This window comes from Oryzias latipes, chromosome 10, assembly GCF_002234675.1.
Source record: "Oryzias latipes chromosome 10, ASM223467v1".
Classification (NCBI taxonomy): Eukaryota; Metazoa; Chordata; class Actinopteri; order Beloniformes; family Adrianichthyidae; genus Oryzias; species Oryzias latipes.
The window spans coordinates 19,544,072-19,557,227 of record NC_019868.2 but is presented as its reverse complement, the minus strand read 5'-3'; the positions used below and the strand labels follow the sequence as shown (position 1 = coordinate 19,557,227).

General features: G+C 37.8%; 3 protein-coding genes across 13 annotated transcripts in view; 2 read left to right on the top strand and 1 right to left on the bottom strand.

The window, feature by feature from the left end:
* Positions 1-922: 922 nt before the first annotated feature.
* On the top strand, positions 923-2,167 carry higd2a (HIG1 hypoxia inducible domain family member 2A). The gene is made up of 2 exons (XM_004073382.1): positions 923-1,226; positions 1,570-2,167. Exons 1-2 carry the CDS (start codon positions 1,004-1,006, stop codon positions 1,734-1,736), a joined length of 390 nt encoding a protein of 129 aa, XP_004073430.1. The 5' UTR covers positions 923-1,003; the 3' UTR covers positions 1,737-2,167.
* Positions 2,168-2,221: 54 nt separating this feature from the next.
* Positions 2,222-6,120, bottom strand: cltb (clathrin light chain B). Of its 6 annotated transcripts, none has more exons than XM_004073380.3 (7): positions 5,892-6,093; positions 5,650-5,812; positions 4,763-4,809; positions 4,456-4,573; positions 4,230-4,341; positions 3,899-3,919; positions 2,222-3,153 (listed from the first exon to the last, which is right to left on the bottom strand). In XM_004073380.3, exons 2-7 carry the CDS (start codon positions 5,810-5,812, stop codon positions 2,982-2,984), a joined length of 633 nt encoding a protein of 210 aa, XP_004073428.1. In that variant the 5' UTR covers positions 5,892-6,093; the 3' UTR covers positions 2,222-2,981. The 6 variants fall into 6 exon arrangements, with proteins under 6 accessions (XP_004073428.1, XP_011478633.1, XP_011478635.1 ...); XM_011480331.2 differs by lacking the exon at positions 3,899-3,919 and adding an exon at positions 3,480-3,533; XM_011480333.3 differs by lacking the exon at positions 3,899-3,919 and adding an exon at positions 3,480-3,533 and having other exon boundaries at positions 4,763-4,806; positions 5,892-6,079.
* A 2,217-nt stretch (positions 6,121-8,337) lies between these two features.
* Positions 8,338-13,156, top strand: part of pdlim7 (PDZ and LIM domain 7) — a 36,301-nt gene continuing 31,482 nt past the window's right edge. The window contains exons 1-2 of one of the 6 annotated variants that reach the window (XM_020706679.2): positions 8,338-8,625; positions 10,467-10,565. In XM_020706679.2, the coding sequence (XP_020562338.1) occupies positions 10,470-10,565 (96 nt within the window). In that variant the 5' untranslated portion in view covers positions 8,338-8,625; positions 10,467-10,469. Of the gene's footprint in view, positions 8,626-9,622; positions 9,922-9,947; positions 10,038-10,464; positions 10,566-13,156 lie in introns of those variants that run through there. The other 5 variants (XM_023959288.1, XM_011480325.3, XM_011480329.3 and 2 more) reach the window with 5 other exon arrangements.

Genomic DNA, 13,156 nt, shown 5'->3' with positions numbered 1-13,156 from the left:
ATAATAAAGGATCAAGCATCTCAAGTCCTCGGCTGTAACCCTTGTGCTATCCTAGGCACTTTAACATTTGGAGTTGGGTCATCTAGACCCACTAGACAGTGCTCTGAACCTTTTTTCTTCAATGATTTGTGATCTTCACTGGTGTCCATGGATTACATGAAATCTTTCCACCTTTATCCACCTTTGTCATGGTAGGGAAACACGTCAAAGTAAGGGTGGGGTCATCTAAGATAGCACAAGGGTTTTTATGCTGGATTTTGTATGTTAACACTTTGTTCAATAAAGTTGGAAAAAAAAGAAAGCACAAGGATTAAGATGTTTTCTTAGCAACATGTTACACAACACTGCCACATAGTGGTGATACATTGCAATGACATCCTAGGATCATTCTTTCTACAAACTATAAACTCATTTTTAAATTTGTAAGTCTGAAAATGTGAATGTATCACTAAGAATTTCTAGTGATACCATTTCTAAAGTTTTCCAAAAAAAAATGCAATAGTGGTGTTTAACATCCCATAATTTTTTTAAACTTAAGCTATTAAAACGGCTGTTTACATTCCCCCGGTTTTTTTACGACAAGTTGCTGAAATTAGAAAGTTTCAAAGTAGACAAGAAAAAAAACATTTTCTTTTATGTATTTGTATTATGATTTATGCATTTTTTTCCAGCTTTTCTGTGGATGTATGCAAAATATTGTTTTTTTCTTATAAAAACGGAATTTATTTTCATTATTAACTATTAAAAGGTTTTTGCAAAACAAAATTAAATGTATTTGTTGCTTTATACCATTTTGAAAGTTTTACAAAAGTCCAAATATAATAAAATAAATAGCTTTTTAAAACCAGTTTAATGGTAACGCCAATTGTGTCGAATCAGCCAAAAAAATCTGGATACATTAAAAAAAGCTGCATGTTTGTTTATTTTTAAATATTCTTTTAATTGAGCACAAACATGTTTCACCTTTCTAGAAAGGCAAAACTTTTATTTTGAAACTACGGAAATGTGTAACCGGAAGGGGTGCGTCAAAGCAGTCGATGCAAGTATGGTGGCTGCATCGACACAAGCGGCGCCGCAGTCTCCGGCACCGCCGTCTGGGCCCATGCCTTTTGACCTTTCGCAACCTCCTGTCATTGAAGGCTTCTTCCCTTCCCCGAAAATCAAGGATGAAACTTTCAAAGAGAAATTCATCAGGAAAACCAAGGAGAACCCTTTCGTCCCCATAGGTGAGTTACACAAGGAGAACACACTCACTGCACACGGAAATTATACAACTACAAGTGCACTAATAAATGGTGTCCCTTTAGTGTTGTGATCTTTATATTAGGGGTTAATATTGTTGGAATAAAAAGTCGATAAATTGTACATTTTCGGAAAGGACTAGGTGAACTTAATGTTTAAGTAATTGTGATGTCCATTTAAATTCATGAGATTTCAAAATAAGATCAACTTTTATTTATGTAGTTTCTGTCATTCCACCCTCACCAGCATGCTCAGCTCCCATTAACTGCATGTCATCCTAAAGGCAATTTTCCCTTAGTCATTGTTTGTGTCTGTCATCTCCTCCAGGCTGTTTGGGAACAGCAGGAGCCCTGATGTACGGCCTCCGCGCTTTCCACCAAGGAAAGACCAGACAATCCCAGTTGCTGATGAGGGGACGCATCTTTGCCCAGGGCTTCACTGTTGTTGCCATCATCGTGGGCGTCTTTGCCACAGCTGTGAAACCCAAGCCGTGAGGATGGGCCAGACCGGCGAAATGTAACCTTAAAGCCAACTGAACAAACGGGTTCAGAGTCGTATTTTGTAAAAACCTTCTATATTAAAAAGTTTGAACATGTTTTGCTTGAAACCTGAAGCAAATGGGTTTCTCTTTTAATCCCAATAAGTGAGCAAACTGGGATTAACATCACTGCTGTAGCAGTGAGGTTCCTGAAATGATTGAAACAGTGAAAATACGCTTTGGGTTTTAAAGCAAACTTTGAATCTGTCTGATTATAAAATGTTTAGTGGCATAAAACTCAACACAATGTTGAGTTGGGATGTTAAAACTACCCAGATTGAAATTTGCCTTAAGTTTGGCATTAAACTACATATTGTGGTGTTGCCAGACTTACTTTGAATGTGAATAACTCCTCTAGACATTACCATAATAAAGTGTGATAAGGAATTCCATGTCTGTGAGGAATTATTAAATACCGGGAAAATATTGAAGACAGTCGGGTGAACAAAAGGTTTTTATTTTTTTCCAATTCCCTTTTAGACAATCGTTGCTTTAATATTCATTATGTCCAAACAGGCAACTTGTGAAGTGATGTATAGATGTCACTGCTAAAACTTACACTTTAACTACCAAAAAAACCCAAAATGTTGGGCTAAGTAAGAAAGGAAAATGCACTTTTAAGTAGATGAGTAACAAAATGTAAAAGAAAATGATCCAATATTTTCAAAACAAGTCTGTGGCAAATTTGTTTAGGATAAATATATAAATAAAAACAACTTATTCTCTCAAATTTTGTTGAATTTTCAACTGGAAACATCTGGTTGAATACTTCTAGTGAATTAAAAGCTGGATCAGAAAGGCCACAAGCTTATATTTGTGAATGAAATGTGTGTCTTTTTTAAAATATGTGGCGATTAATCTTGTTTGGCTACCAAAGTGGTTTATGGTGGAGAAAAAAGTGGTTACAATCTGTAGTCTGTGTATACTTGACATGCATTGAAGTCATTTGAAAGGTTAAATGGAGAAAAAGAAATGTTTTTTTAGTTAAATAGTTATCAAATTGACCATTTAAAGGATAATGTAACAGTATATCATATCTCTTAAGTGCCAGGTTAAATATACTATTAGAATACAGTAGAAGACATAAAAGGCAGGACGTTTTAAAAAGGTAACAGGATTTGTTTCATGAGAAATACAAATTTCTCTTAATGCAGATGTGAGGTTAAAAATAAACAAAGGCAGAGAACGGACTGGATTTGCTCTAGCGAACCAGAGGCGTCTGTTTGAGAGAGATGAGGACCGAGCGCATCCGAGACACGTCCTTCGCCTGCTTGTTGGTTTTTGGGTTGAAGTCGCAGAGACGGGCTACCCGCTCCCACTCAGACCCCGGCGCGTCGCTGTCAGTTTCTGCCAGGAAAGCCTCTTCCGATGCTCTGAAAGCCAAAGACGGAAGATAAAAAATAAGACCTTGCAGGATTACATTTATGTATTTAAATGTGAAGCACACAAAACTCACTCACTCTAAATGTAAAAAGATATGAAAACATGCATTTTTACGGTCAACCACACACATTAGATAGAAAAAAAAAAAAGCCATCATCCTTATTCCGTACAAAAACACTCGCTAGTTTCAACAATAGTCAAATAAAAAATGCAAGAAACACTACCTAAGTCTAAGAAATATAAGGTGAGGGCATGCATAAGGTAACTTGAGAGGCTAGAGCAGACAATATTAAAAGCAGAAGGGTTCTAAACCTACACAAGGCCTATAACATCAGAGTTGGGCTGTTTGTAGAAAGCCTTGTCAGCAATCCTAGCACACGGGCAGGCAAGAAGGCAGGAAGAGAGGGAGGGGAGAGCAGTTAGAGTGAGAGAAAAGTTAGGGGGGTGATTTTGAAGAACTGACACGAGCTCTGATGAGGAGGTTTTTCATATAGCTCAATATTAAAACATGTAATTAGAATTCAAATTTTCACAATCGCAAATGTCTGTTTCAAAGAGCCGTAGTATAACAAGGAACATGTCCTTTCTGCTGTTTGCATTCTTTCAACTCCAGCAGCTTCCTGTGTTTGTTTCTTGGTATTAATATCTCATCAGAAAACTGTCGGTCAGTGCTTTGAGGGGAAAAACAAAAAACAAACAAAGCACAATAATTGAGCTACAGATGCAGAATGATACCGTGCCAGAGATGGACAGAGTCTGTTGGAAATTGTGAGAGAAGAAAAGGTTAACTTGGGACAAGATGAGGAACACTTGATGCAGTTTTTGTGGGTGTATATAGATCAAAATAAAAATCCAGTTCTGTACATTAAACAAAAAAGTAATTCATGTTTAACTGATTCTAAGAGTCTATGACCACAGATTCATTCTAAGGATCATTTCATCTGAGAACAACAGCGTTTTTCTGAACATCTTTTGGTTATAAAATGGAAAGCTTTAGTGTTAAGTAAAGTTTCATTAACAGGCGTAACCTGTTTGCACGTCAGCAGAGGAAGGGACCGACCCTCACCTGTTGTTGGCTTTATTCTTCTCCATCTGCTCATTCTGGTGTAAATGCCAGTCTTCCAGCTCCTTCTTGGCCTTCTCCCTCCACTCTACCTCTGCTGCCTTAGAGGCTGAGTCTAGTTTGGTGAGAAAAAAATTATAATAATAATTTAAAAAAAAGCTATATGATAGAAGAGTAAAACTGTGTTGAAACTGTAATTTTCGTACAAGTTCTAACAACTCATACTGACCTAATGCTTCAAGGCGGGCCTTCTGTTCCTCCCTCCACTTGCGTAAACTTTCCGGTTCTTGTCTCTGAATATCCACCTGGGCGATGGCTGCATAGCTGTCAGTTGGGCCATTGGACTCCTTTAAGAACAAAGCGAAGCATTTGCTTAATCGCACACAGCACATCAAGGATCATTCATGATGAAACCAAATCTTAAATTCTAAGAATTCATGACTTTATGTGCGGGAATCTTGTCATCCAAAAATACGACAGCTGTTTGACGATACAAAGAGACGGGCCTTTTATAAGACAGAAAGACTTCAGCTCACCTGAAATATTTCTCCATTTACTGCAGCGATTTCCTCTTCAAAGCCTTCTAACATGATGGGAAAAGAAATGAATCAAGATTTGAATGAAAGCCGTCTCCTTGGAAGTCGCTCCTTTCTTCAGCCCGCTCTAGACTGAACTGAGTGTTAGCTTCAGTATCAACTTCTTGAAACGGTTGAGACATCAGGAATGAAGCAGTACCTGTCTGGGCACTGATTTCATCTTTGCTCCACAGACTTATAAAAAGAAAAATGTTCAAGTTTAAACAAAAGCCAGGGAAGCATCTGATGAGGTAGTAGTTATACACATTGATTCTACACTTATTTAGTCTCTTTTTTAAACAAATATATTTTTCTATTCAAGTTACAAATGATGGACGGGTTTATGACATTAATAAGCCTAAATGTTTTATGGAAAATTGGACAAAAACTTTGAGAGGTTACAGAAATTGACATTACACGTCAAGAGTATAGTAGCAGTGCTAAGAAGATGTCATTTAAATTAGCTTAAACAACATGTTCGACACATTTGTTGAAAGTTATCACAGTTTTTAATTACATTTGACATATGTTGACATAAACAGGTGGATGTTAAACTGAATTATGGCTAACTAACTGTCTCCGGTTTGAAAAACAAACCATTTTGCATCTGCTAGCAAAGCTACAAAGCTAACGTTAGTAGTTGTGTTCATTTTTGGAGAAAAAGCAATTCAACTATTACAAACTTTAAACTTGTTCATTGTTTCATAAAATTGTGATTGCGCTTCATATGAATGGGGTGATTTGTTGGCCAGTTTATCAAAATCGCTGCAATTATTTGCTCAACAAACCAGATAAATAGTACGTTTGAATGCTAGCTAATGTTAGCATTAGCTCAGACATCAACTTACCATAGTTTACGGTCTGCGGGTGAGACGCCTGGACACTGTCCGCGTCTTCCAGCGCCCCAAACCCGTCATTATCATTTTCAATCCCCGCTATCTCACTCTCTTGTTGGGCCAGAAAAGCTGCAGCCGGGTCCTCTTCAGTCGGGTGTGCTCCGTTGTCAGCCATCTTTTACAAAAAAAGTGCAAGTTAGTTTAACAAAGCAAGCCCGGTAGCTTCAGCAAGCTTTAAAAAAAAAAAACTATACCGGAGTTCTACAGGATTGAAAATCTGGATTGAAGTAGTGACTGAGCCACCAACTAATCTTGGCAAGACACTGCTTAAACCACAATAAGCAAATAAACCGTATGTAACAAACAATAACAAAAGGCTTCAAGCTAAGGCCTACGGTGGTGATTCATGATTTCTCCAATACTGTCATGATAGAACAACGGCAGCAACCCGGAGCTCCCACGTTTGTTGGAGTTTGTCTCCATCTGCTGGCGATACATGGAATTGACCAAAAAGGCAGTTTGAATGGTTTTGCAGTTTTGGTTAAATTTGTTTACTTAAGTAATGTCAATTATGTTTAGATTTTCAACATGTCAGATAACTGAGCAAAACGATGGTTCAATTCAATTTTATTTGTATAGCCCACATTTTTGCCTGTAATGTTTGTAAATAGTTTTTTAAATTTACACCACCTTATTTGTTTATATTTATTTTGTTTTTATATAATTCTATTTTCTTTTATGATCACACAAATTGCACAAATTTCCCACGTGTGGGATCAATAAAGTATTTCTGATTCTGAAAACAGTCGTCTCAATGGGCTTCGTGGGCTAAAATCAAAAGGATCATGAGTACATAGAATTCAATGGGAAAATTCTAAACTGAACTAACTAAACAGACTAAACTAAACTGGGCATCCCTGCCCTTAGACCCTCTTTCGCAGGTTTTCGGTTAAAGGTTTAATCTAGTGTCAGAGCTGGTTAGTTTTAGAATACGCTTGAGGCACATATTATTGACTTCTGCTGCAAATCAGAGTCTAGTTGGTGTTAGGAGGCAAAGTTGTTAAAAGTTTGCCTTTTTCATGAGTAGGTTTCTTTTTTAAAACTGGATTCTACACAAATGTTGCCCTGTTTAATCAGAAGTAACAGGAGAAAAAAAAGATGAAGGCAAATGATAGTTAAAAAAAACATGTTTGGCTTTATTGCATTTTCTAATTCGATTCAATCTGCTGCAGCAGGAGAATCTTATTTGGCACAGGGTGTATTTTATTTTGAAAGAAACTAGCATGTGGTGTCTATGATGTGCTGCTGTTAAAAGTAAACCAAGTTACTTTTTTTTAAGTAACTTTTTTACTTTTTTTTTACCCATCAAAATGCAGGGAAGAATTTCCCCATTGTGGGATAAATAAAGTATCAATTATTATTATTATTATTATTATTATTATTATTATTATTATTATTATCAAAGGCTGCCTGTCAGGTGTATTTAAAATAGACACAGAGACATCCACAGGATTGTTTCGAGCTTATTTTTTCTATTGTAATTTTAACTTCTTCCAAAAAGATTTGTATTTAGTGACACTCCCACATGCAATGCTTCAATGTGCCTTTAAATCCACATTTTGCACAAACATCTGGTATGTTATTATTATATTTATTTAGTTGCACTTGTGTAGTATACAAACGCATTAACCATTTAACCCTTGTGCTATCCCAGGCACTTTGACATTGGGAGTTGGGTCATCTAGACCCACTAGACAGTGCTCTGAACCTTTTTTCTTCAATGATTTGTGATCTTCACTGGCGTCCATGGATTACATGAAAGCTTTCCACCTTTATCCACCTTTGTCATGGTAGGGAGAACACATCAATGTAAGGATGGGGTCATCTAAGATAGCACAAGGGTTAAATTGTAGTATTCTCAGTCGACTGTTACTACAACATCCCCTTGTCCAATCGTTTTCATTAATATTTAGTGATAAGTCATCTTTCCATGATTTTAATTTATCTATAGGGGCCTTTATTACATTTAGTATATATTTTCTGGCAGTAAAATAGTATGGGGTCAAATTTGGATCAGTTTATCAGCTCAGCAGCGAAAACTTAATTGAAACAAAAAACTGAGAACTAAAAGCAGAGAGGGAGAAACAAAGAAAAAGGGAGTTGAAAATACATATAAACGTTTTTTTTTTAATTTGGTTTAAAAAAGTCTTACCATAGAACAGTCACCAAAACTTAGGGTTAGGGTTTTATTTGTGTTTTTCTTCTGTTCTAAAACAAAATACATCTTTAAAAATCAAAATGTATTCTAAATCAAAAAATATAACCATATTGTTTACTTTTAAACGCTTGTGTTATCCAAGGCACTTTAACGTTGGGAGTGGGGTCATCTGGACCCCACAAGACAGTACGTGGAATCCTTTTTCTTCAATGATTTGTGATCTTCACCGGTGTCCATTGGATTACATGAAATCCTCTCCCATATATCATGGTAGGGAGAACACGTCAATGTAAGATATAGCACAATGGTTAAGTATAAAAGTTAGTTTGTAATCCTAATTTGTTATCTGTCCCACTTTCTTTGTGTCCTTATCACTTAATGAAAATTGCCATGACATGCTCTTTTAGCATGCGTTTCCTCTGACAAACAAACATCACGCCCCCTCCACTCTCCCTGTTGCCTTCTGGTTGTAGCCCAAGCATTTCAGTTTTTTTTGTCAAAGACGTAATTTGCAGAGAAACTAGGCTCGCTTTGGCACCGAATGGCGCGGTCGCAGATATCAGTGTAGCACCTCCCACGTGACTTGTGACGTGTCACGCCGTAAAAGATTTTTTTTTTTAGGAGAATGCATATGCTGCTCAAGGGGGGGATCTTCAACGGCTTCCTGACGCCGAGAGGAAGTCCCAAAAAGTAGATAATTTTTGGGGATATAATATTTTTTAAATTCTACTCCCCGTCTTGTGGTGTCTAGCGGATACAAGGAGGTAGAGGTATGTTTATGAGACACAGTTCTTCAGTTTATGAGTGCTATTTTAACTTCAATACAACTTTTTTTTAGTTGGCTTCTCCTCCGGCTGTTTTTCTGTTCTAATTGTTTGTTCTTAACTTGCCTTTTTGAATTAAATCAAATTGTAGCAGCACTAACGTTTGAGTTGGAGCAGATATTTTGGACTGCCCCGTCCGGTTAGCTTACTTGCTTCTCTGTGCAAACGTCTAGCTGCTGTCTTAAGAGTTCCCAGCATGCTCTTCAATTACCCCTCCTATTAAAATCACGTAAAAGCTTTCGATATAAGCTCGTAACTGTGTCTATACAGTGTTAGATGGTTAGTGTATTTTTTTAATCCTTAAAGAATAGCATAAGTTTCCTATAAAGTAGACTGACAGTAAATTAGAAAAAACGGTGAAATGAGTTGACTCAGCCTGCTGACTTAGTTGAATGAATTGGTACAGAATTGGTATTTAAAAAGGTAGTTCATCATCTGAGGATTCCAACACTTTTGATTTATTGTTGCTGTTAAACTGTATGTTTCTTTTAATCCTCTAAACTGTCTCTTTAACTTTATGAACGGAGGATTAATTTGCTTTTGCAAAAGGAAAATATCAATTTCAAACGATAAAAAACACAAAAGAACTCATATTTGGTTTAGTTGGGAAGATATTTTATTAGTTATGTCCTCTTTTTGGCAGAAGTGGGATGTTTTTACATTAGTTTTTGGGTCTTAAGCTTAATTATTCTATGTAATTTTAAAGAAGTGGATAATAAAATGGGTTTGTTGTGCTTCGTACCAGAGAAACTACAGTGCTAGAAGGTTTTTTCTGTTCCCAAGTGTGATTCTTGAAAGAAAAGAAGGATACAGAAATGAAAATGACTTATGTTTTGACTCTTTGTCAAAATGAAGGGGTAGTTGACGTTACCTCTCTCCTTCCAAGTGCCCCCCCTCCCCTGTGACTCATGTGGGTGTTGGGCTGAAATAGTTTGGTGTAGTTTTACATTCCTTATATAGCCTCTGAGGAGAGAGCAGAGGCTAGGACTTGTCTGTGTCGCACGCAGCATCAGGGGGGTACTTTCTGCTCGCCCGGCTTCGCTGACTCCCCGTCTTTCTCTCAGGTTTGGGCTACAAGCCGGCCCTCGAGGGTAAGGTAGGTCTGAGCGCTGGGAAGCGGTGTTATCATTAGGAAGGATTGGAGCTGGTAAGATCCAACGAGAGGAGGAGCAAGTGCTCGAGCAGGAGCACAAAGGTCAGCGGTCAGGTCACGGTGAGAGCTGGTGACGTCGACACGCTCATGTAAAAGGACTTTCTTGTGAGGTGTCTGTCTGCTGTTGAATTCCTGTTTGTAAGGTCTTCTTGTACAGTTGTAAAAATGAACTAAAAAGACGGCGTTTTATTACATTTCAACAACAGTTGAGTTGATTTTTCTTCTTCTGTCTCTAAGTGTTGTTGGTGTGCAGCTCCCCAAAGTGTGTTGATATAAGCAGGAATGTCCTATCATGTAGATGCAGCCCTGGGATTTTATTGCCTTCTTTTTTTCCCTTCTAAGGCTGGAACATTAGTTTTTTTTTTTACCCGTTAGCACCATTAGAGAAATATGAATCGATTTGCATCACTGTTTTACGAGATGCAAACCACTGGAATAAAATCTAGCAGACTTGAGTTTAGTTGGATTATAAACCTCCATGTTTAGTATGTCATGAAGAAAAACAGTCAAAATTGCTTGTCTGTGTGGAACGTGTCAGGAAAAGGCAGTAGTAGGAAAGAATATATGGACTCGGATCCCTTTTCCTGGCTTTCTGACTAATTTAGACTTTTCCTTGTGTTCCCTCTTCCTCAAGGCTATGAACTTGTACACTGTTACCCTCAATGGCCCAGCGCCATGGGGCTTCAGGCTGCAGGGAGGCAAGGACTTCAGCATGCCCCTCACCGTGTCAAGGGTAAGAACATGCCAGAAAATTGCATTTTTCTGTGAAAATTCAGCTTGAGCTGTTGACTCAAGATGCTGTAATGTGCATAGGGATTAAATAACATTCAAAATTCTGAAACAAATGCTAAAACTTTGCAGTGCAAATACCCAATATTAACAGCAGAAGCTGCTAAGTTAAATTGTTGATTAGATAACTTTTAAAGTTGCTGGAAAAAAAACAACAATAACCAAATATTGTTAAATTCAACAACGATCTCCAAAACTGCCTAGCAATACAACAAATTACTGATAATGGCAATTTTTTTCTTTTAAAGGAATGATTTTGACTAAAGGAAATTATTTTTTTGACCAAAAAGGATTTTTTAAATTATTTTTTTATTAAACTAAAAGTGTTTTTATTTAAAAACAACAAAGAACTTTTACAAAACCAAGTACAAGGGAAAAAGCCACATGTCTGCTGAAGCTGTAAAAGTTTGAATTATGTTTATAGCTGAAAGTATGCTGAGGTTATTGCTTCTTAAAGAGCACAAAGGCTTTCAACGTTTGAAGCTTTCCATTTGTTTTTAATGAGCCCCAAAGTCTTACTATCTCAATAGCGATTAAAGTCCCATCTCTTAAAGGAACTGAAAGTTTGACTCCAGATTGGTTGAGACCAAAGAAAGTATGAAGTCATTCAAATATGCTAAAAAGCACACAGAAGAACTAGAAGAGGATCTAAGGAGTGTAAAAAGCTTCTCAGCGTTCACTCAACTGTTGTAATCAGCTTTTAAACTTGTGCATTTCTGCTCCACTAAGGTTCTGGCAGGGCTCTAGATTATTTGCATGACGGATCACCCTGTGAAGCCAATTGTTGTTCCTCTGAGCTCCCATTTGAAGCTTTTGTCGATTAACAAGAGTCTTGTTAGTGTTAAACACATGCCTAGTTGCCACATAATGATCCCTCCTGAGTGCGTGCTTATCATCTCACTCTCACAATGGGCTTTGTCTGCAGACTGCGGTGTTTATTTTTCAAAATTTGCGCGCTGCATTCCAGATGTTGCATGTTTTTCCTCTTTGTGCAGAGCCTTTTTTGTGAGTTGCATTCATTTTTTCACAAGATGACAATTCAATTTGCCTCACAACATTGGTTTTTATTTTAGGTGATGCACTTTTAGTAGAATAATCTTCTATTTGGGATGCAGTTGAGAGAGCAGCAAGCTAATTTTCCAGGCTTTTTAAGAACACTGATTGTCAGGGGTAACTCGCAGGCGCACGCACATAGAAAACAATTCCAGCTTTGCAGCCAGGGATCTGCTTTTCTTCCTGTGTGAGTTTTCCATGGGACTTGTTAAACCTCAGAAAACACTGACTATCCATCAGTGGACATTTGCACAGTTCTGTGTTATTTACTTTGTGCTTTTTTGGAGTTTTGTCACAGACCCAAGAAACACAAGCACTTCCCTTTGTTGACATTTGATTATTAAAATGAGAGACAAACATTGAAAGTAATGCATGTTTCTTCAATCAGGTCAGGGTGTTCAAAGCAGTGTGTTTTGGCTGATGTAATCATCTGTTGATGGCAGTGTGTATTGCCGGCCGTGTTAGAACGTGCCTTATTTCCCTTTATTTACTGGCTGGCACTGCCAAAAGACATGTTCCCTCTTCACTTTGTTTCAACAGAGATTTTCTGGCTGTAGAAGCAGAAGCCTCATGTGGGGGCTCCAGAAAGAAGGCCTTTTGGGCGGGATATAGATATTTACCTAGGATTTATGTCTAGACAGCCACCATGTTTTGTGGAGCAAATATCAGAGAGGGAGTTCATTCATTCATTCTTGCTGTTTGTCACCATGAGAGAGCAATTGATCAGTAGCCCAGGTGCGTAATGTCTTTATTGTTCAGCTCAATGACAGATATGTAGTTAATGTTTTTTCTGTCTCTGGATATCTGTGGTTTTCTTCTTTAGACATGAAGAAGTACCTTAAGCTAACATTATGTGATTCTTTGCCTGTTTGCTTCATTGTCAGAATAGCAGTACAGTATTTTCAAGAAGATTTATTTGTCATCATTGTCAGTGAAACAACAAAAATACGTTTGGAGCATCAGCAACAGCCCCTCGGTTCAATTCACCAAATAAATACCCAATAAATACATAAATAACCAAAGTGCAGCATCAGTACAAAAGGCAACACAGCAAGGACTAAACATGAAAAGAACTATAAAAGTCCTTTGTTTAGCTGTCGGCAGTCGTATCTCATCCATCTTATTCCGGATTGATCGCACATTGGAGAGAAAGATGGTAGGAAGCGGCGGTTTAAACGGGTTAGCCTTTAGCCATACCCCGCTCTCTTGCCTCTCTTCTGTCTGCGCTCGCAGCGTCTCCTTCTCCGGCCTTCTGTTGTGAGTGTACCGGGGGATGGTCTGGCGATCTCCGGGGGGAAGAGGTACTCGGCTGACAAGTGATGTTCTCCGGTGTTTAGTTGTAGGAGTTCCGTACGGCTGTACTGAAGTGATAGTGTTCTTGATATGTGCAAAGAAATGCATATCACCAGTGTTAAGTGCAAAAAAAAAAGAGTGACTGTGTGAAAAAAAAAGAATAAATGATGTAGGTGTGTGTATTAGTAC

Coding starts and splice junctions, on each gene's coding strand:
- higd2a (XM_004073382.1), top strand. CDS start 1,004: ATGTGTAACCGGAAGGGGTGCGTCAAAGCAGTCGATGCAAGTATGGTG. Junction 1,227..1,569: donor GAACCCTTTCGTCCCCATAG/GTGAGTTACACA, acceptor CATCTCCTCCAG/GCTGTTTGGGAACAGCAGGA.
- cltb (XM_011480331.2), bottom strand. CDS start 5,812: ATGGCTGACAACGGAGCACACCCGACTGAAGAGGACCCGGCTGCAGCT. Junction 4,342..4,455: donor GGCCCGCCTTGAAGCATTAG/GTCAGTATGAGT, acceptor TCACCAAACTAG/ACTCAGCCTCTAAGGCAGCA. Junction 3,154..3,479: donor TCTGATGTTATAGGCCTTGT/GTAGGTTTAGAA, acceptor TTTGGCTTTCAG/AGCATCGGAAGAGGCTTTCC.